This window comes from Mustela nivalis, assembly GCF_964662115.1.
Source record: "Mustela nivalis genome assembly, chromosome: 18".
Taxonomy (NCBI): Eukaryota; Metazoa; Chordata; class Mammalia; order Carnivora; family Mustelidae; genus Mustela; species Mustela nivalis.
Genome location: NC_139037.1, coordinates 59,261,909 through 59,284,995, shown reverse-complemented (window position 1 = coordinate 59,284,995; position 23,087 = coordinate 59,261,909). Strand labels below are relative to the sequence as shown.

Here is a 23,087-nt window from a genome sequence, read left to right as displayed (position 1 = left end):
GGCAGGGAGTCCTAAACAGGAGAGAATGGGTGTTTTAGACAGAGAGGGAGGGTCATTTCTCTATGGGATTGACCAGTTCTGTCTCTTGAGCAGCCTTCTCCAAGCCTGCGGGCCCACACCCCAGTCCCAGACCACTGCCCACTGCCCCCTTTGCCCCATTCCTGTTATCCCAGGACCCCTGGCTGATGCCCTCAGTGCCCACCCTGCCCCAGGCTGGACTCCACTGTTTCCACTGGCCAGCTCAAGGGAGCAGGGACATCTCAGGACATGGTAGGAGGGTGATCATGGCCCAGAAGAGGGTTCAAGCCTGGCCAGAACAAGTAGCTTTGTCCTAGCTACCCTGGGAGAAGCAAGGTCCACTCTGTGCTGCTGAATTGGTTGGATGCCCTGCCTCGATCCTGCACAGCCTGGACCCCAGTGGAAAGAGTGATGGAAGGGGTGGACTTACCTGGGATTTGGAGCTGCTGGTTGGACCATGCCCTGGGAACAGGCACAGGAGTTAGCACCAGAATTGTGAAGAAATTTGGGCTCACCCTCCCCAGAGTGGACAGGTCTGTAGCTCTCAGACAACCAGGGAAGCAGGAGCACCACCCGGGGGGAGACCATTTTAGGGTCTGGTGAGGGCCAGGTATTGACCTATGATCCAAGCTCCACAGGCCAGGGAGTACAGCCAGCTGAGATGCCCACGGTTAAAGTCCTAGAGAAAGGTTCAGAGTCTCCAGGGGAATGACTGGTAGGAGTGGACACTGGGGCAGGACCATGGGGCTCCCAGTCCTGCCTGAGCGGAAGAGATACTCACGGGGTTTGGGAGCCGGGCAGCAGAGCTCTCTGAGGTCACGCCAGCCACTGGCCCTAGGAAAGATCAGGCTTAAGTGTGAGGGATGCTGGGGTAGGTCACAGCTTTGGTGTCAGAGCAGGGAACGAGCAAGGCAGGGCTTAGAGAACCCCTCTCTCCACCAGTGCTGTTTAGCAGAAGATGGGCCCAAGAGAGGGGATAAGGAAAGGCCTTTGAAGCCCAGAGGGGAAGACCTGCAGCCTGATGGGTGACAAGGAGAAAGTGTCCTGAAAATGGGAGGAATCAAATCCAGGAAGGAAAAAAACACGAGGGTTTGACTGTGTGGAAGGGTCAAGGCTGCAGTTCTGTGTATGGGACATTTGGGCTTGGGGAGCCCCGGGTATGTTAGGTCCCTGAATGTGGTTTCTGCTGTGGCCAGACTCTCGCCCCCTCAGGCCAGGAGATGTTGAAATGGGATAGTGTCCCCCTGGCCTGTCAGGGTGTTCCCCTCTCCATTGCGTGGCCCTGACCAGGAGCACCCTCAGATCCTGAGGCTGCGAATGCCTCTCACAGAGCGTGGGGACTGAAATAAACCACAGGAGGTGCCCTTTGCTGAACATTTAGTCGTGTCATCACTGCTGTAGATTTTCCAAGTGACCAAGACAACCCTGATAGGCTGTTCCCTAACTGTCCCTAATTTATACCCAAGGAGGCTGTGAAGGAAGCACCCCAGTCAGCAGCTGGCGAGAAAGGAGCCAGATGGAATGGGAAGGAAAATCCAGGGGGCAACTGGGAGCCTGGAAGGGCCCGTCTAGGATCCTAGGTCAGGACAGGTCTCCCTCCTGGCTGGGGACAGCTGCAGAACAGGATCAGTGTGTGGGAAATGTCATTGTACCTTCCAGTCCTTGTGCGGAGCAGGAGACAGCCTAAGGTGGCCACCAGTGCCAGTCCGACCAGGACCCCAACTGTAATGCCAACTATGGACCCCACAGGGAAGCCTGTGGTGCTTCCTTCATCTGAAAAGAAGAAACAGAGGGGAGTGAGTCCCAAGTCAAATCTGGGCAAACCAGGAGGGGCCATGGGGGAAGGACCTGGTTAGGGAGGAAGAAAGGGCATTGAGGTCTGGCTGGTGTGTGTGTGTGTGTGTGTGTGTGTGTGTTGTCACCACAGTACCCCCGTACCCTCGGTACTTTGTCTAATCTCCAAATTTCTCACCACCTCAGGGCCAAGGCTGGCATCCTGTTTATTTTCTTCTCATGTTATGCTTCTTCCCCGTGTCTTCTGTTCCATCCTTATTGATGGTCTTGGAGGGAGGCCCTTACCTGTCTACTCAACACTGATTAAGGAGAATAACACCAGATGACTGCGTTCGAGGTCTGCTCTGTGCCAGGCACGAGGGAAATATTTATGTTGACTCCATCTGCTGCTTCCCTGCCCACGAGGGGCCAGGTGTCACGCCCACTGTGCACAATGAGCAACTCAGTATATAAAGGGCTTCACTAATGAACAACTGAGTGTTTAAAGCGAGTACTGTAATCAGTAAACCAGTGAAGGTCAGAGAGCAGGAACGTGATCAGACAACACTCATCCCAGTTCCCTGAGACATTACAGCTGGCAACAAAAATGTTAATAACCAAAGGACAATTGTTGCTAAATTTGATTGAGCCCCGAATCTGAGTGTGACGTTGTCTCAGAATTTCATCTCATGAACTCATACTAACTATACTAACTACTCTCACAACTTCCCTGAGATCCAGCTGTTCCTTCCAGTTTTAGAGAAGAGGAAAATGAGGTTCAGGGGGTTGAACGTCTTGCTCCAGTTCTAACTGGTACAAATCAGAACCAAGATGCTAACAAGATTCATCTGATTCTGGGGAATTTTATCCACATTGCCCTAGAGGCCCTGAAGGAGGCTCCCACCTCCTGCAGGCCGCCAACCATTTCACACCACCTGCCATGAAATATTAGGGAGGAAGGGGGAGAGTTTGAGGGTCACTCACAGCTCACAGCCAGCCTCACAGGGTCACTTTTCCTGGAATCGCCTGGGTTGGAGACCTCACACTGGTAATTCCCGGCATCCTCCTTCCTGACAGGGCGTATGGTGAGGGTGCTGTTGTCCTGGGACAGTGTCATCCTCTCCATGAGCTTTAGACTCTGGCCATTGAAGAACCAGTGAATGGAGACCCCAGTGTTGTTTGTGGAGCAGGTCAGGACCACAGAGTCCTTGTCTTCTGTGACTGTGGTGTTGCTGGCATGGAGAGTGGGCTGGGCCAAGGGCTCTGCGGGGAAACCCAGGAGGTGGCTGATGAGAATGGGCCCCTGGACGTGGATCCACACTCCTTCCTTTGAGATGCCAGCCAGTCCAAGGGCCCTGGAAAGCTCTGTGAAGGTGCCCCCAAGGATGGCCCTGCTGTCTGCAGAAGGATGAGTGTCTGTGTTCAGGTGATGATCTGTAAGGAGAGGGCTGTCCCTCACCCTCTGACCCTCAGGTTCCCTCTGGCCCTTAGTCATGTGTCTGCTCCACCCAGACATCATGGTGGCATCAGCACCAGGAACCTCGAGCTCATGTGGCCAGCAGCCTCGGTATCATGAGCCAGAGCCGGACCAATGACCAGCGGAGAGCGAGGGGATGATCAGGGGGCAGGGGAGCTGAGGGAATGAACGACCCATCATCTCTTCAGAGAGGCATCCGGGGAGCAGGATCCCAGAAGGTCTGGCCAAGAGGCCACCTGCCCTCCAATGGGAGAGACACCCACACCCTTCCTTCCTTCCTTCCTTCCCCAACAAAAGCAACTGAGTTTCCTACATGTGGAACCTGGGCTGGTTTCAGGGGCAGAGAGGGGAGCAAAAGTTCAGTCCTTTCCCTGACACCCCAGTGGGAGGGACAGGAATACAGCAGGGAACAATCAGATCTGAAGTCCAGCACAGGGAGCTGAGACCTGGGCTTCTGAGGGGCCGCCAGCTCGTTCAGCCTCTGATTGCTGACACAGGATGTTGAGTTCCAGAGAAAACATGGAGGGAGCCTCTGTTTGCTTTCACTGCCCACACCAGCATCCCTCCCTCTGACGGAGGAGAGGACGGGGCTGTGTCTGCACACAGAACCGGGGTCACTCCCATCTGCTGCTCCTCAGTCTGTGTGACCCTGGTTCAGTGACTGTGCCTTGGTTTCCCCTTAAAGCAGCAGGAAGAATGGTAAATGACCTCTACTTTCTAGGCCTGTGCATTATCCTTTAAACAACCCCAAATACCTGACCCAAATAGGGCTATAGAAGCTGGCCAATCAAACAGCAGCTGTTACTACTTTGCTCCACAAGAGAAGGTTCCTGGGCCTGATTCTTGGAGGAGGAGGGGTGGCATGGAGCTTCTCTTTGCTCTGTTCCTCCCTGGCGGTGCTGCCCTTCCTCTGGGGACCCCAAGGCCCCCAGAGCAGTTGGCTAAAGGACTGGGGGCTTTTTAGGTCTGTGCTGTCCATGCTGAGCCTCAGGTGAAGGACCAGGCTGGCCCCTCCCCCGGTGTGGCTCTTGAGACTGAACCCTGGTTGGTGACCAGCTCAGGCAGCCAGAAATGGTTGCTCCCAGTCAGGTCTGCCCAGGAGCCCCAACCCCATCCTGGCACAGATGCCCCAGGGTCACTAGAGTCAGGAGCCCTGAGACAGTGGTCTGGGCTGAGCTCTGGTGAGGATATCGGGGACCCCCAAGCTTGGCCCTGACGGACCCTGCAGAGTCTTTCTCAGATGATCCCAGAGTCTGGATTCCAGGAAAGGAATTCCAATCTTAGGAAGTTAGTCTCCACTGTGTGTCCTGCACTAAATGCTGGAACCCTCCCCCAACACGGGACATAATGCAGAGGGGGAAGGAGGCCCAGTCCTGGCCTGTCATCCTGTGTGAAGCAGGAATTCACCCCACCCTGCACCAGAGGTGAGAGGGAATTACGGAATATGCGGAGCCGTCCAGTTACTTGTGCCACTTCATAATTTCTATCTACAATTTGTAGAGTGTAGTATCCTGTGTCATTCAGGGTGATGTTCCGGAAGAGTAGGGATCCGTTGGGGTACACTGTCTCTCTGCCGCTGTGTGCAGGTCCTGGGATAATAACTCTTACATCTACTATATATGATACAATACGACGGTTCTCCTCTGTTGTGGCCCCTTTGAACCAGCTGAAGCGTCCAGTATCACTAGGCAGATTGTGGACTTGCAGAAGGACGTCCTTCCCTTCGGTAGCTCTGGGCGGCACAGACTCCACAGTGACTTGGGCAGTGGTGGGCGGGTTCCAGAGCGTTAAGAGCGAGACTAGGAGGGAAGGGAGCAGACGGATCAGGGTCTGGACCTGGGTGTCGGAGGGAAAGCTGGGGCCCTGCAGACAGAGCAGGTCCTAGCCCCCTACTCTTGGGGTGTGTGTGTGTGAGTGTGCACAGGTATCTGTGTGTCTGTGTGTGTCTCTGCTGGTCAAGGTCAGCGGCATGACCGCACTGCTTCATCTCTGAACTTACTTCCTCTGTTTGGAACAACTTCCTCCCATGTCTGTCGCCCACTCCCTCACTGCCCTCAGATACCTGCTCATGCTCAGGGGAGCGTGAGAGGACTCGCTTGTGAGCGAGCGAGGCAGGCCTCGGGAGAGGCCTGCCCTGACCGCCTCCTCTGTCCTGACCTTTCCCTGTTCTGTTCCCTTCATGATGCTGGTCAGAACCTGACCTCACATTCTAGACGTCTTCGTCCCCACAGAAGTGAGCCTGGGGAGCAGGGACTCGTCTGATGTGTGCTGTACCCCCGTGGTGGGGCAGGCGGCAAATACCGGGCTGAATGAATGTGTCCCCAGGGCCCTCCACGTCTGGCGCTTGTCAAAATCTCAGGTTGGTGGGAAGGGACAGCAATTAGGGTCCCTGGTTGTTATCATCAGTTTTCCAAATTCAGTGCTCAGTGATGAGTAACTTGGGGAACAGCCCGTGGCTCACCACTTCCAGATCCTGAGACAGTCCTGTCGCTGAGCGGCTCCCCCAGTCCTGCCCTGCTCCCTTGTCCCCCCTCAGAGCCCTGTCCTCCCTGGAGACCCCAGCCAGCCTTTCTCTCCCACCCTGCTGCTTCCTCCCAGGGAACTGTCCCTCTCACCTGCCAGCAGGAGGTCCTGCCAGGGGACCCGTCCTCCTCGGGGAGGGCCTGAAGGGGGCTCCATGGTGCCTGCTGCCCGCTCTGTCCCTCCCTCTGTGAGAAGAGCTTCTGCTCCAGAAATGCTCAGGAGAAGCAGTTGTCCCAATGTTGGCTCTGTCTTAAGTGGCCCCGGAGGCAGGGGTGTGGGGCGGGGTATCTGCCAGGGCCCCTCCTTTCCCCTCCCCTCCCTCCTCCACCCCTTACCTATTTCCCCACTTCCTTGTCCCCTTCTTCCCCTTTCATTTCTGTCTACGTTTGGGTTCCCTGACAAGGGCTGAGGCCTCTCCCTCTTCAGCTGTGATTTCCCAGCATATAGGAGAGCGCGCACATGCCCTTGTTGGGATATGCACAGGCTTGTGGCGTTGGGGTCCAGAGACCCACACAGCTTGGGGTTAAGGTACAGGGACAGCGCCCCCACAGCCCTCTCTCCGCCCCTTGTGGCTTTCCCCTTCGGAGCAGGAGCCTGGGGGTTGCCTTAGGAATTCCTGTTACCAGGATGTCATCCCCACTGTGCGCTGGAATCACTGTGGAACTGTATCAAGACAGTGAATGCCCAGGGGACACCTAGAAATGCTGCTTCAGCAGATGCCCACCCAGGCTGTGACCCCATGATGTGGGGGTGGGGCCACCTCTGCTCCTCCTGTGCCCACGGAGGGGCTGCAGATCCTGTGAAAATGCAGAGTCTGACTCAGCGGGTGTGGAGTGGACCCCAGAGTCTGCCTCTACCAAGCTCCCAGGTGATGCTGACCATCCTGGCCCAGAGAGCACACTCTGAATAGCAAGACTGAGGGGACCCGGTTCTCTTTGAGGATGGCCCTTCTCCCCACTCCCCTGCTGTGTCCTGGCCTTGAGTCTGTGGGCACCACACACAGAGCCCCAGGGTCCCCAGATCCCGGGGATGATTGCCTTTTGTAACAGAGAAGGCCAGCTGGGCACCGGTCTCCCCAGTGCTCTCACAGCCTTGGGGAGGTTGGACTGACTCCTGGCGGCAAGGTCCAGAAATGACTCTGGCGGTTGAAATGGCCAGGCTGGATGATGACTGGGGAGGGACTTACGGTCCATCCTTGGGTGTCCCCAGACCAGCTTCTGCTTCCAGGGGCACAGACCCAGGACCAGGTGTCTCAGGAGCTCCATTCCCAGGTGCAAAGGGACTTCCCTGTGTGTCCTGAGAGAAGAGATGGTGGGAGGTCAGGCGGCCACGGCTCCTGGAAATGTTTCGAGGAGACCCTCCCTCTCTGTGTCCATTGGCTGAACTGTGGCCCAGAGACAGTCCATGTACTCCTGAGCATCCTGAGCAGTCTGTGTCCTCTGCCTGGGGGACCTTCCTGTGGTCACCCTGCTTTCCCGATAGGTGGTGCCAGGCAGGGCATGGGGAGCTGCACAGGGACCCCTGACAGATCAGTGTGCTGCTGGGGCCCTAGAAGGAGTGCGCAGGACAGAACAGGCATGTGGGAGGGACCCAGGAGAGTCTGTGGGAGAAAGGAATGGAACCAGGCTCCTCCTCCCCCTCCTCAGCCAAAGCCAGCTTCAGGGTTTAAGGTCCTGTTCGTTGCCTGCATGTCCCTATGTCGCCCCCCTGGAGGCAAGTCTGGGGGCAGCACAAGGGCTGCTGACCAGGCTGCAAAGGGTGAGGGTCCCTGAGCCTTGGGCAGAGGTGAGAGACTGGTTAGTCCGGATCCTGGTCCCTGTGGATCCTAGATTGCCTGACTCCATCCCAGGGCTGCATGAGCCCAGGGAGAAGACAGGCACAGTCTAGAAGATTCCTGCTCTCATGTCAGGAGAATTGTCCACCCAGAGCTATTTGCTCCCTCAGCATGAGCTTTCTTTCCTCGTGACTGAGGGTCTCGAGGGGTCTCTTGAGCCTTTGGGCAAAAGGCACTGGCCTGAGGGGCTGGACCCCACAATGTCCTGTCTCCCCATCATAACAGGGAGGGGAGCCATCCTTGTCCCTCTCTCTCCTCTGTTCTAGGTCTCTCCACAGGAACCAGGAGCTGGGGGAAGCCCTTCCCAGAGACTGTATCCCAGGGGAAACACAAGCAGATGCTGGGTTCTCCTGTCTTGCCTGCCTGGGAAGTTCACCCTCATTCCCCAGGACACCTTGAGCTACTGAGACATCTTCAGGGAGACATAGCAGGTGCTTCCACAGACCAGGAGCCCTCAGGATGAGGAGTCAGCTCCTGATGTCTTTGGAGGTCAGGGTGTGGCTCTGAACTCCCCTGGTATTAACCACACCTAGGGTTTGTGATCCAGAATTTGTGCGAGGTCAGATCTCTGAGAGAAGAGGAAGGACACAGACTGCCCAGCCAGGCCTTCCAAGAGAGAAGTCATTCACAAGATCCAGATGGGAGGGGGTGTCCGTGTTGTGGGAATGAATGGGGGTCTGACCTCTAACTGTAGGAGGCCCCAGTCCTCCCTCCTGAATCTAGGAGGGGTAGAGGCCCGATAGCTTACAAGGTCAGCTTCAGACACGTGCTGGCCTCCTCCCATGCTGATGCCAGTGACCTCAGTCCGCAGGAAGAGATTCTGACCCCAGGTTCACATGGGGGGACATTGTGTGCTTTCACTCAGGCCCTCAGTGAGTATTTACTGGGCATCTGTGACGTGTCAGGCCCTGGGCTGGATCCTGGGAACTCCACAGAGAACAGTATAGATGTGGGCTCTGGAATCGTGGGGTTTACCCTGTACCAGGGCCAGCAGCACTAGAAAGTCATGGCACTGAGGAGTCAACTATAATCAAGAGGAGGGCCAGGAAGGGAAAGTATCTGGTGCATTTGGAGCACGTCAGGGGGTCTTAGCTGATGGGGATCCCATTGAGCACTCCTGAGAAAGTGACATTTTGGCTGAGACTGGAAGCATGAGAGGACCTTTGCTCCTTGAAAGACAGAGGATGTGGAGGGACGAGCTGTCCACAGAGGGACCAGTCTCAGCGGGCAGTTGCCTGGCTGGCCAGAGGGGCCGACCGGGTCCAGTGGGGGAACCTGGGGAGACAAGAGGACTGTGAGTGAGTGAGGCTGGGGAGGGTCAGACCCTGATGGGTTGTGGGGCTGCTGAGGAAAGCTCCAGGCTGCGGTGTATCTCTACCCCCCTCTGGTGGCCCATGCCAGAAATGCAGAAGAAAAGTCCTGCTATCCAATTATTTTATGTATTTATACATTAATATTTTATATATGGATGTAGAATTTTTAAACACAATTGAATATAATTGACATATAGGAATTTCAACATATTGAAAGTATAGAGCTGAATACATTTTTCTACGGGCATGCAGAGAAGTCTTTCCCACATGAAGATTCTGAGTATCTCCCTTCCTCTCAAAGTCTCCTCAAGGCCTCTTTATTCTTCATTCCGCCCCCTCTGACGCTCCTTCCCCATGTTCCCATGTAACCTTACATTTGCTTTTGCTGTTATCAATTAGTGTGCAGTTTTTAGAATTTTGTGAAAATTTGAACCGTACACTATGATTTGGGCTGGGGCCAACTTTTTTACTCTTTGTGGTTTTTAAAATAACCCACAGCTGCATTTTATTGCAAGTACCCTCTTTTTTTTTTCTATCCTTTAGTTTATCCCTTTTGTATCCTTTTTCTTTTTAATTAATTTATTTATTTATTAACGATTTTATTTATTTATTTGTCAGAGAGAGTGAGCACAGGCAGACAGCAGAGCCAGAGGAAGAAGCAGGCTTTTTGCTGAGCAGGGAGCCCGATGTGGGACTCGATCCCAGGACGCTGGGATCATGACCTGAGCCGAAGGCAGCTGCTTAACCTACTGAGCCACCCAGGCGTCTCTCCCTTTTCTTTTTTATCCTTACATTGGAAGAATTCAGAAAGTTGTTTTTTTATTTATTCCCTCATTTATGGTTTCCAACTCTGGGCTATTACAAGCACACCCGCCAGCAGCTTTTGTGCACGAGGCTTTGAAGCAGCTGGAGCTTTCACTTCTCTAAAGTAGAGTCCCACTCACGAGTGCAGTGACAGGATCGCTGAGGAGGCACACCTTTAATGTCTGGAAGAATACGCTACAGTTTTCCAAAGTAGCTGCAAGTATATTTTCTCCTAGCAGTGTGGGAGAGTTCCAATTGCCCCCCATCCTCGACACTTAGTTTGGAAAGTCCTTTCACTATTTTAAAACCAGGCTGCTGATTGTAAAGTGGCATCTCGGTGTGGTGTTCAGTTTGCTTTCAACTGTGAAAACATTTTTCATTTTCCTTTATCATTCTTCTACTTTATTAACAGTTCATAGGAGATCTATCCTCTGAATAGTGTTCCACTGTACGCGTGTGCTGCACTTTCCTCAACCATTTGTCTGTCGATGGACATTTGGGTTGTTTCCATACCTCGGCTGTTGTGAACAGTGTTGCAGGGAACACAGGTGTGCCTATCTCCTCGAGGTCTTGATTTCAGTTCTTCTGGACAAATAAGTTGGGTCTTAGTGTAGCTGCGTGTTTAATTTTTTGAGGACCCTCCATACTGTTCTCAGAGTGGCCGCGGCTGTTCGCATTCTCATCATTGGGGTACAAGGGTTCCAATTTCTCAACATCCCCACCAATGCTTTTTTTTTCAATAATAGCCATTGCAACATGTGCAACATGTGTGTCATAATAATGTGTTTTAGATTTGCATTTCCCTTTTTCCATATATCCGTTGCCGTTGGAGAAAGGTTATTTGTTTGTCGCTTTTTACTATCTGGTTGTAGGAGATTCTTACATATGTTGGATATTAACCCCTTATCTGGTAACATGGTCTGAAAATATTCTCTCCCAGTTGGTAGGTTGCCTTTGCATTTTGTTGATGGTTTCCTTTGCTGTGTAGACACTTCTTCGTTTAATATGGTCCCACTTGTTGATTTTCCTTCCTGTTGCCTGTGCTTTTGGTATCATATGCATGAAGTCATGGCCAATGTCATCAAGGGTTTCCCCATGTCTTCTTTCATGACTTTATGGTTTGGGGTCTTATTATAAGTCGTTCACTCATTGTGAGTGGATTTTTGTGTATGTGTAAATTAAATGTGTAATTTCGTTCTTTGGCCACGTGGATACCCACTTTTCCCAACATCGTTTGCTGAAGAGACTATCCTTTCACACTGTGTATTCTTGACATCCTTGTCAAAGGTCTGATGACCGTATAAACAGGAATTTGTTGAGGGCTCTGTGTTCTGTTCCATTGTTCTGTCTTTCTGGCCATACTGGTGGTACCTGAGACTGGCTGCAAACTCATATTTGGCTGCTCACACCCTGAAAATCAACACATGAGGGACAAGTGATGGTAGATGAGGAAGGTTGCTTTATACAGGAAGCCAGCATCCTGGGAAGACGGGGGACTAATGTTTCAAAGATCATGGTCCCCGTCCAGGGGGCTTGGGATTGGAGGGTGGTTTAAAGGGGAAAACATGAGAAAAAGGAGGGTGGTTGCATGCAGGAGAAGCAGGTGCGCAGGCAGCTGGTAGTATGTGGACATGACACTCAAAAGACTTGCTGGCACCCAGGGCAGCTGTTTTCCAATATAGGCAGGTCTTATCTCCTGGGAAAGTTTGGTCCATCACTCCTTAAGGCCAGTGGTCTGCAAATCCCAAGGAAAGCAGCTTAGTTTTGCTACAGATCATGGGACTTAGGTCAGCAAGCAAAGGGTACACATGATTGGAACAAGTGAACCCTTAAACCTGGTGGAGTATGTCACAATGCCATATTGCTTTCATGACTGCCGTTTTGTCATGTAACTTGCAACCAGAAGGGTGATGCCTCCAGCTTCATTCTTCCTGCCCAAGATTTCTTTGGCTATTTGACATATTTTATGGTACCATCCAAATTTTAGAATTGCTTTTCCTCTTTCTCTGAAAAATGCTTTTGGAATTTTGATGGGGTTTGCATTGCATCTGGAGATCATGAGGAGCAGTATGGCTATTTTAACAGTATTGATTCTTCCAACCCATGGACAGGTGCTATCTTTTCATTTATTCACCTGCGCTCAATTTCTTCCATCAATGTCTCGTGGTCTTCAGTCTAAAGATCTTTCCCCTCTTTGGTGATATTTAGTCCAAATTATCTTACTGTTCTTTTTTTAATTTTTTTTTTTTTTTTTTAGAAAAGACTGAATTCTTTTACTTAGTTATAAACAAGTTACTTGCAACATAACTTCTTTTCCACGTGGAGAGCTCTCAGTAGGTTCTTAAACAATAGGAAAACATTTACTGTTAATTGCTTTGAGACTCTTCCACAGAAACCATGCCCATAGAGTGAGGTTATCACAGTGTTTCTCTCCGCTCTAAGTATATTATTTTAAAGTACACATGAAATTTTAAATGTGTACAAATTCAGAGATGTGAGAAACTTCAAAAGCCACAGATGCAGAGTGCAGGAAGGTGAAGGCTGTGAATGCCCCTTTCATTAAATGCATCTTTTATTTTGCCTTGTTGACAAATCAGCAGCAGTTGCTGTGATTCCCTGGGCCCAGAAGGTGCAGATTGTCCAAAGAATAGAATTTCCTCTGCCATTCTCCTACGTATGAAGCTTTTCCAAAGCCAAATGCCAAGATATCAGCAAGTGCATCTTTGGGCAGTGATCCAAAACAACAGACTCTGCTTTCTTGGTGGTGGCAAATGGGGACCCTTGTCTTGCTTCCCACGAGTAGACACTGAAGCCCTGGTGTCTGTCTTTGCTTCTCCTCTAGTTGCGTGTACTCTGCTTATTCCCTGACCCATAGTCTGTGGGGGTTGGGGGATGCCTCCCTGGTGGTGTCTTTGGGGCCCACAGATCAGAGCTCCCTCCCTCTGCCACTACGGACTGGTCTATTCCTTGCCTCCCCAGGGGCTTGGTTCCACCCCTCACAGCCGGGGCGGAGCAAAGCATTTCATCGTTTCTGACACCATTGGAAATGGGAATATTTTCTATATTTCTTGGCAGTTCCCCACAGGCTCTTTGCTGGTGTATAGAAGTGCCCTGATTTCTGTAGATTGATTTTGCATCTTGCAGCTTTCTTAAATTTGTATATTAGTTCGGAACATTTTTTCATGGAGCTTTTGGAGTTTTCTCCATATAAGATCATGTTGTTTACACACAAAGAGAATTTTACTTCTTTTTTTCTGGCATGAGTGCCTTCTTGTCGGGAGCCAGTACAGGAGGCCTACTATAAGAGCTGTAAGGGACTGAATATGATTGGCTGTTCATTTAGGTCCACTCACGCGGGAGGTGCATGAGCACTGCGGTGATTGGCTAGGCGGGCTAAGCTGCGGGTGTATATATGCTTGAATGTCCTTGTAGAGAGGCGGGCCGCCGGGAGCCAGGCCGCGCTGAGCCGCGCGGGCTGGAGGGGGCCGCAGCCTGGACCATGGCGGCGGGCACCGAGGGGCGGCGCACGGCCCTGGAGGCGGCGGCGACGCCGGAGCGGGGCGGCGGGAGCTGCGTGCTGTGCTGCGCCAGAGGGGGAAGAAGATAAAAAGAAGCCATTAAAGAAGTTTGCCTCCACGCGTGTCTCCATGTCGTTCTTGCTGGCGAGAGCGACACCTTCTATTTATTTTTCTTGTCTAATTGCTTTGGCTAAGAGTCTCAGAATTCTGCTAAATAGAAGTTGTGAGGATGAGCACGAGCACTCTTGTCCTGTTTCTGATTCTAATAGAGAAGCTTTCAGCCTTTCCTCACTGAATATGATGTTGGCTGTGGCCTTGCCATGAACAGCTTTCATTCTGTTGGGGAGCAGCATGGTAGATTGCTTTCTAATCTTGTAATTTCTGTATACACATCTGTCTTTGCACAAAAGATGCCCACTGATTAGGAAGGGGAGCACCCCTGCATGTTGGTGAGAATGTAAACTGGTGCAGTCCATCTGGGACACAGTCCAAAGCTTCCTCAAAATTTAAAAATAGAATTACCTGGTGATTCAGCAAGTGCTCTCCTAGGTGTTTACCCAAAAAACAGAAATACTAATTCAAAAGGATACCCACACCCGAGGACGGTTATAGCAGCATTACTTACAATAGCCACACTATGGAAACAGCCCAAATGTCCATCAGTTGAACAGAAAAAGAGGGTGTGGTGCATATATGCAATGGAATACTTTTCAGCCAAAAAAAGAATTAAATCTTCTTATTTGCAACAATGTGGGTGGAGCTGCCATGTATTATGCTACGGGAAATACATCAGTCAGAAATACATCAGAGAAATACCATACGATTTCAGTCATGTGGCATTTAAGAAACAAAGCAAGTTATAATAGGGAAAAAGGAGAGAGAAAGAGAGAGGCAAACAAAGAGACAGACTCTTAAATACCGAGAACAAGCTAATGGTTGCCAGAGGGGAGGTGGGTGGGGAATGAGTCAAAGAGGAGGTGAGGATTAGGGAAGGCATCAGGTGTTGTCTGGAATGTTCAATCAGTATAAAGTACACCTAAAACTAACAGTATACTGTATGTCAAATAACTGGAATTTATTTTATTTTTAAGGATTTTAAGGTTGATTTGAGAGAGAAAGGGAGAGGGTGGATGAGCAGGGGGAGAGGCAGAGGGAGAAACAGACTCCCTGCAGAGCTCGAGAGGAGGCTGGATCCCAGGACTCTGGGATCATGACCAGAGCTGAAGGCGGAGGCTGAACCCACTGAGCCACCCAGGTGCCCCTATTTTTTAAATTTTAAAGATTTATTTTTTTGAGAGCAAGGGAAGAGGGGAGGGACACAGGGAGAGGATCTCCAGCAGATTCTCCCTTAAGCACGGAGCCCTTCGAGGGGCTCAATCCCTCGACCCTGAGATCAAGACCTAACAGAAACCAGTAAGCAGGCTGCCAACTGACTGAGCCACCCAGGTGTCCCAACTAACTAGAATGTTCCTCTTGATATGGTGCATATAAAATGCAGGAAGGATTCTTCCCTCAAGAAATATAACCTGAAATCTATTTAAGCTTTGAGATTCATTATCCAATTTGTAGGAAATACAGGGTTTGGAGAAGTAACTGAAATGACACCATAAGGAAACAAAGTCAGAATGTGGGTGTTCTACAAGACAACAGGTCTGCTCTGGTGGTTTCTGCAGAGTCTGTATCATGGAAAAAACTGAGGGGGTAAGAGGACTGTTACAGTATGAACAGTTTCCCTTACTGAATCTAAAAATTGAACACACCTATGTATCTAGCAGCTAGATCAGGAAATAGAACATTGCTGGCACCCTAGAAGTTGTTACTCTCTTCCATTTATAAATGTCTTTTTTGTTAAAGATTTATTTATTTATTTATTTATTTATTTGAGAGAGGCGAGGGGCAATAAGAGAGGGAGAGAAATCCTCAAGCAGACTCCCTGCTGAGCACAGGGCCGACATGGGGATCAGTCCCAGGACCCTGAGATCATGACCTGAGCCACAATCAAAGGCCAGCTGCCTAACTCACTGAGTCACCCCAGGTGCCCCTCATTTATAAATTTCTAATGTTGAATCACCATTGCTTTGCTGGTACAATTGGAACTTAGTTATGGTGTACTGTCTTATTCTATACACTGTTGGATTTCGTTTGAGAATAGCTTGTTTAGTATTTTTGCTTCTCTGTTCATGAGTATGATATTTTCATCTTTTTGTACTTTTGTTGTTCCTATTTCAATTTAAAGGTTTTACTAACCTCAGAATGAGTTGGAGCAATATTCCCTCTCTATTCTATGGACGAATTTGTATGGTTTTGAGATGATCAGTCTTGAAAATTCTGTGGAACTCTGAGAAAACTGTGTGGAGCAGGGGACACTCCAGGAGGGAACTATAGTGCCAGTCCGACCAGGACCCCGATTGCAATGCCAATTATGGACCCCATAGGGAGGCCTGTGGTGCTTCTTCCATCTGAAATAAAAAGAAAAAGGGAGGGGTATGAGTCCAAAGTCAAATATGTGGAAACCAGGAGTGGCCATGTGGGAAGGGCCTGGTTAGGGAGGAAGGAAAGGCCACTGAGGTCTGGGTGGCATGTGTGTTGTCACCACAGTGTCCCCATCCCCTTGGTTGCTGCATCATTTCTGTTCCTCACAGTGAAACTCTGGACTTGCTTCAATTTTCACATTTTCCTCCCACCCCCAAGGGCCAAGGCTGGCATCCTGTTTATTTTCCTTTCACATTATGCCTCTTCCCCATGTCTTCTGTTCCATCCTCACTGATGGTCTTAGAGGGAGGCCCTTACCTGTCCACTCAACACTGATTAAAGATAATAACACCAGATGACTGCTTTTGAGGTCTGCTCTGTGCCAGGCACGAGGGGAATATTTATGTTGATTCATTTGCTGCTTCCCTGCCCACGAGGGGCCAGGTGTCACACCCACTGTGCACAATGAGCAACTCAGTGTGTAAAGGGCTTCACTAAGGAACAACTCAGTGTTTAAAGTGAGTACTACAATCAGTAAACCAGTGAAGGTCAGAGAGCTGGAACGTGATCAGACAACACTCATCCCAGTTCCCTGAGACATTACAGCTGGCAACAAAAATGTTAATAACCAAAGGACAATAGCTGCTAAATTGGACTGAGCCCCAAATCTGAGTGTGACGCTGTCTCAGGATTTCATCTCATGAACTCATACTAACTATACTAACTACTCTCACAACTTCCCTGAGATCCAGCTATTCTTTCCAGTTTTAGAGAAGAGGAAAATGAGGTTCAGGAGGTTGAATGTCTTGACCGAGTTACAACAACTAGTAAAAATCAGAACCGAGATGCTAACAAGATTCATCTAATTCTGGGGAATTTTATCCATATTGCCCTAGAGGCTCTGAAGGAGACTCCCACTTCCTGCAGGCTGCCACTCATTTCACGCCGCCTGCCATGAAATATTAGGGAGGAAGGGGGCGAGTTCGAGGGTCACTCACAGCTCACAGCCAGCCTCACAGGGTCACTTTTCCTGGAATCGCCTGGGTTGGAGACCTCACACTGGTAATTCCCGGCATCCTCCTTCCTGACAGGGCGTATGGTGAGGGTGCTGTTGTCCTGGGACAGTGTCATCCTCTCCGTGAGCTTTAGACTCTGGCCATTGAAGAACCAGTGAATGGAGACCCCAGTGTTGTTTGTGGAGCAGGTCAGGACCACAGAGTCCTTGTCTTCTGTGACTGTGGTGTTGCTGGCATGGAGAGAGGGCTTGGACACTGCCTCTGTAGGGAAACACAGGAAGTGACTGAATGAGAATGGGCTTGGGGCCCAGGTTATGCTCCTTCCTTTGAGATCTCTGCCATTCTGAGGGCCCCCATGAGCTCTGTGAAGGTGCCCCAGAGTATGGCCCTGCTGTGCAGAAGGATGAGTGTTTTTGTTCACGGACAGTTGTAAGGAGAGGGCTGTACCTTCCCCTCTCACCCTCTGTCACATGTCTGCTCTGCTGAGACACCGCCGTAGTATCATCAACAAGAAACCTCGTAGCCCATGGGGCCAGCAACCTCATTATCATGAGGAATTTTTTCCCATGGGCTTCTGTGTGGTTTTCTTGAACTTTTGTGACATTAAAAGATAGGGCCTCATTCCTTATATTCCTTTCCATATATATTGAAGGAGGAAGGTTCACAGCCCTTCTTATCTCTGTGTCCAAGGCAGCTTCATGTAAGGTAGGGAAGGCATTTACACTGTTATAATTTACTAGGAAATGAGAACCTCCTGCCCCATCTTCATTAACTTAGGAATCAAAGTTTTCAATCTACAAGATTTCTCACTCTGATGAAGACTTTTACTTACAGATCTGTGGCTTGACTCTCATGGTGAAGCACTTCTGCAGAGTGGTTACTATATACAGCATATTGGCACCCTTACAATATAAGGAAACTACTGCCTCATAAAAAAGGCCTTATATTAAACACACACAGCCAGTATCATCCCCCATGATGAAACATGGAAGCCTTTACTCTAAGATCAGGTAGGAGATAAACATGACAATTTCACTGCCTGTATTTGACACAGTACAGAAGTCCAGGCAAAAATAATTAGGAGGAGCACCTGGGTGGCCCAGTGGGTTAAAGCCTCTGCCTTCGGCTCGAGTCATGATCCCAGGGTCCTGGGATCGAGCCCCACATCAGGCTCTCTGCTCAGTGGGGAGCCTGCTTCCTCCTCTCTCCCTGCCTACCTTTCTCCCTACTTGTCACCTCTGTCAAATAAATAAATAAAATCTTAAAAAAATTTAAGAGTCAAATAGTAAAAGTCTAAAAACAAATGTAATACAAAAACTTACTGAAGCTGAATTTCCCAATGATTTTTTAGATAAGATACCCAAAGCAAAGACAACAAAAGGAAAAAGCAGATGAATTGGATTACATCAAAATGGAAAACTTCAGTGCATCAAAAGACAGAATCTGGAGAGTGGTAGTACTAGTTATGGAATGAATAGGATATAGGGATGAAACGTACAACATAGGAAATACAGTCAATGGTATTTTGATCAGGCTGCATGGGGACAGATGGGAACTACACTGTATTGAATGAGTATAACATACAGAGTTGTCCAATCATTATGTTGTACACCTGAAACTATGTCACATCGTGTGTCACATAAAGGTCACTAACAAAGAAAATGTGAGGGCAAGGAAACATTTGCAAACCATATCTGTAAGAGGTTAATATCCGGATTACAGAAAGGACTTCTGCAGTTCAACAACAAAAAACAACTTGACTAGAGGATCATTCTTCTCCATTTGCGAAGCCCCATTTTGTGCCTGGGGCTTTCTGGAACTGAGAAGCCCCTCCTCACATTCCAGGCTGGACCCAAGGTCTGCCTTGAGAAATCAGAGAGCAAGGGGAGGAAGCACCTGCAGACATGTAAAAGGAGAGTTCAGAGACAGACTTGGTATTTGCTTGTGACATAGCAAATGGGAAATAATTTCTATGCTCTTTTCCGAGAGACAGACAGACCTTCACCACAGCAATCCATGCAGATGCTCCAGGGACCCACTTACCGGAGACTGTGATAGTCTTGACTGTGGTCTTCTTGAGGCGAGTGCCAGAGTTAGAGGCAAGGCAGGTATAGAATCCACTATCATTCGCAGTGAGGTTGGGGATAAAGAGCTCCTGTGTGTCTGTCTGGGGCCTCCCATTGATAAGCCAAGAATACTGTGCAGGCGGGTTAGAGGTTGCGTGACAGGAGAGACTGAGGTTGGCCCCTGGATGGTAATAGAAGTCTGAGGGGGAAATGGAGGGGGCATCCGGGCCATCTGGAGCAAACAGAATAAAGCCACAGTTGATGCAATGCAAAGGAAGGGGAAGCTCCTGGTCTGTACAAGGGCCACAGTGTCCCTCTGAGCTGGGTCCCAACCTCATTTTATAAAGTCCCAACCAGAAACCCCCTGTGTTCAGCCTGGTCCCCTCACAGGCTGGTGACCCTCTCAGGGAGGAGCAGCCTGTTCCCTCCTAGTCTTGGCTTAGGCCAGGCCTGCCCAGGTTTGCGTGGGACAAGCCGCTATGGCCAGCCTGGGGGTCCAGCTGAGAGTCATGGACTCGGACCCCAGAAGGATGGATGTGGGCTGGCCCCTGGCTGTGTGGATTTGGGCTGGCAGCCCAGGTTTGGGAGGAACGGAAGCTACTCACAGAGAACATTCAGGGTGAATGGGTCACTACGACCGTCACTCACTGGGTTCCGAGTTTCACACACATAGGGTCCTGTGTCATCCCTTATGACACCATGTATAGTGAGAGTCCTGTTGTCCAGGGATAGCTCCAGCCTGGTGCTGGCTGGGCGGCTCTTACTGCTTTCTGACCACAGGTAGCTCGTGTCCTGAGTCTGAGGTTCACAGGTTAATAGCACAGAATCCACGTTCTCCACGGGGTCGGAGTTGTTGCTTGTGATGTGGGGTTTGGGTAACTCCGCTGCGCAGATAACAGAAAGAATATTGCCCGAGGTGGTACCTGTGATTCCTCCACAGGCATCTTGAATCAGAGTTGGCATCTCTCACCTCTCAGCCAACTGGAGTCCTTCAAAGAATAAGGCAGATCTGTGTATCTCAAGACAAATGCATGAGGACCTGAGCCTCAGAGAAAGTAAACCCCATGGTCTGTGTGTCTGAGAGCACAGGCTGTCTCCAATGTCAATACAGAGCAGCCTTTGGTTGTGGAAGACACAGGACAGAGTCAGAGACAGCCGTGGACCCCTCCTGGCTCCTCACTGATCTGACAACAGCACGGTGATGGGATCTGAGCAGAAATGATACTTGGAGACAACAGGAACAAGCTGGGAGGTCAGTCCAGGACTCAGGTCCCAAAGACCTGAGCTTTGCCCATTTGCTTGATAACGAGTGAGGCACTGACCCTCATGAGGAAGTGACACCTTCCATGGCAGAGCCAAGTCCAATGACCGGCAGAGAGTGAGGGGATGAGCAGGAGGCAGGGGTGTTGAGGGAATGAACGACCCATCATCTCTTCAGAGAGGCGCCCTGGGTGCAGGATCCTAGGAGATCTGACCACCAGGCTCCCTACCCTCATTGGAAGAAACTCCCACACCTTTCCCTCTTTCCTTCCCAAACAAAAGCAACTGAGTATCCTACATGTGGACCCTGGGCTGGTTTCAGGGGCAGAGTGGGGAGCAGAAGGCCAATCCTTTCCCTGGACACCCAGTGGGAGGGCCATGAACACACCAGGAAACAATCAGATCTCAAGTCCAGCACAGTGAGGTGAGGCTCAGGCATCTGAGGGGCGGCCAGCTTGTTCTGCCTCTGATTGCTGACAAAGGGTGTTGGGTTCCAGACCAAACACAAACACGGAGCGAGCCTCTGTTTGCTCTCACCACCCACACCAGCATCCCTCCCTCTGACGGAGGAGAGGACGGGGCTGTGTCTGCACACAGAACCGGGGTCACTCCCATCTGCTGCTCCTCAGTCTGTGTGACCCTGATTCAGTGACTGTGCCTTGGTTTCCCCTTAAAGCACCAGGAAGAATGGTAAATGACCTCTACTTTCTAGGCCTGTGCATTATCCTTTAAACAACCCCAAATACCTGACCCAAATTTGGGCTGTAGAAGCTGGCCAATCAAACAGCAGCTGTTACTACTTTGCTCCACAAGAGAAGGTTCCTGGGCCTGATTCTTGGAGGAGGAGGGGTGGCATGGAGCTTCTCTTTGCTCTGTTCCTCCCTGGCGGTGCTGCCCTTCCTCTGGGGACCCCAAGGCCCCCAGAGCAGTTGGCTAATGGACTGGGGGCTTTTTAGGTCTGTGCTGTCCATGCTGAGCCTCAGGTGAAGGACCAGGCTGGCCCCTCCCCCGGTGTGGCTCTTGAGACTGAACCCTGGTTGGTGACCAGCTCAGGCAGCCAGAAATGGTTGCTCCCAGTCAGGTCTGCACAGGAGCCCCAACCCCATCCTGGCACAGATGCCCCAGGGTCACTAGAGTCAGGAGCCCTGAGACAGTGGTCTGGGCTGAGCTCTGGTGAGGATATCGGGGACCCCCAAGCTTGGCCCTGACTGACCCTGCAGAGTCTTTCTCAGATGATCCCAGAGTCTGGATTCCAGGAAAGGAATTCCAGTCTTAGGAAGTTAGTCTCCACTGTGTCCTGCACTAAATGCTGGAACCCTCCCCCAACACGGGACATAATGCAGAGGGGGAAGGAGGCCCAGTCCTGGCCTGTCATCCTGTGTGAAGCAGGAATTCACCCCACCCTGCACCAGAAATAAGAAGGAATTACTCACGGAATACGCGGAGCCGTCCAGTTACTTGTTCAACTTGAACATTTTTATTCACAGTTTGTAGGGTGTAGTATCCTGTGTCATTCAGGGTGATGTTCCGGAAGAGCAGGGATCCATTGGGGTACACTGTCTCTCTGCCGCTGTGTGCAGGTCCTGGGATATTTACTTGTATGGCTACTACATATGCTACAATTTGACGGTTGGGCGCTATGCTTTCCCCTCTAAACCAAGTGAGACCTACAAGATCTGCAGGCAGATTGTGGACTTGCAGAAGGACGTCCTTCCCTTCGGTAGCTCTGGGCGGCACGGACTCCACAGTGACTTGGGCAGTGGTGGGCGGGTTCCAGAGGGTTAAGAGCGAGACTAGGAGGGAAGGGAGCAGACGGATCAGGGTCTGGACCTGGGTGTCGGAGGGAAAGCTGGGGCCCTGCAGACGGAGCAGGTCTGCATCCTCTAGCCCCCTACTCTTGGGGTGTGTGTGTGTGAGTGTGCACGGGTATTTGTGTGTCTGTGTGTGTCTCTGCTGGTCAAGGTCAGCGGCATGACCGCACTGCTTCATCTCTGAACTTACTCCCTCTGTTTGGAACAACTTCCTCCCATGTCTGTGGCTCACTCCCTCACTGCCCTCAGATACCTGCTCACGCTCAGGGGGTCCTCGGGAGAGGCCTGCCCTGACCGCCTCCTCTGAAGACACTTTGTCTCCACGTCCTGACCTTTCCCTGTTCTGTTCCCTTCATGATGCTTGTTGGTACCTGACCTCACATTCTAGATGTCTCTGGGTATCTGTTTTCGTCCCCACAGAAGTGAGCACGGGGGGGGGGGGCAGGGACTCGTCTGATGTGTGCTGTACCCCCGTGGTGGGGCAGGCAGCAAATACTGGGGCTCAATGAATGTGTCCCCAGGGCCCTCCAAGTCTGGCGCTTGTCAAGATCTCAGGTTGGTGGGAAGGGACAGCAATTAGGGTCCCTGGTTGTTGTTATCATCAGTTTTCCAAATTCAGTGCTCAGTGATGAGTAACTTGGGGAACAGCCCGTGGCTCACCACCTCCAGATCCTGAGACAGTCCTGTCGCTGAGCGGCTCCCCCAGTCCTGCCCTGCTCCCTTGTCCCCCCTCAGAGCCCTGTCCTCCCTGGAGACCCCAGCCAGCCTTTCTCTCCCACCCTGCTGCTTCCTCCCAGGGAACTGTCCCTCTCACCTGCCAGCAGGAGGTCTTGCCAGGGGACCCGTCCTCCTCGGGGAGGGCCTGAAGGGGGCTCCATGGTGCCCGCAGCCGGCTCTGTCCCTCCCTCTGTGAGAAGAGCTTCTGCTCCAGAAATGCTCAGGAGAAGCAGTTGTCCCAATGTTGGCTCTGTCTTAAGTGGCCCCGGAGGCAGGGGTGTGGGGCGGGGTATCTGCCAGGGCCCCTCCTTTCCCCTCCCCTCCCTCCTCCACCCCTTACCTCCTTCCCCACTTCCTTGTCCCCTTCTTCCCCTTTCACTTCTGTCTACATTTCGATTCCCTGAAAAGGGCTGAGGCTTCTCCCTCTTCAGCTGTGATTTCCCACTACATGCAAGAGTACACATACCCCCTTGTTTGGACAAGCA

General features: G+C 51.0%; 1 protein-coding gene across 1 annotated transcript in view; it reads right to left on the bottom strand.

Annotated features, from left to right (window-relative positions):
* LOC309853328 (cell adhesion molecule CEACAM1-like) overlaps window positions 1–22,870 on the bottom strand; it is a 67,795-nt gene extending 44,925 nt beyond the window's left edge. Inside the window, exons 1-13 of the mRNA XM_082711159.1 lie at window positions 22,700–22,870; window positions 21,508–21,867; window positions 19,420–19,698; window positions 18,792–19,046; window positions 16,731–17,009; window positions 15,649–15,719; window positions 13,241–13,324; window positions 5,884–6,079; window positions 4,708–5,067; window positions 2,776–3,054; window positions 1,671–1,791; window positions 800–852; window positions 449–480 (exon numbers count right to left, since the gene is read on the bottom strand). Coding sequence (XP_082567285.1) covers window positions 449–480; window positions 800–852; window positions 1,671–1,791; window positions 2,776–3,054; window positions 4,708–5,067; window positions 5,884–6,079; window positions 13,241–13,324; window positions 15,649–15,719; window positions 16,731–17,009; window positions 18,792–19,046; window positions 19,420–19,698; window positions 21,508–21,867; window positions 22,700–22,763 — 2,433 coding nt within the window. The 5' untranslated portion in view covers window positions 22,764–22,870. The remainder of the gene's footprint in view (window positions 1–448; window positions 481–799; window positions 853–1,670; window positions 1,792–2,775; window positions 3,055–4,707; window positions 5,068–5,883; window positions 6,080–13,240; window positions 13,325–15,648; window positions 15,720–16,730; window positions 17,010–18,791; window positions 19,047–19,419; window positions 19,699–21,507; window positions 21,868–22,699) is intronic.
* Window positions 22,871–23,087: the final 217 nt, after the last annotated feature.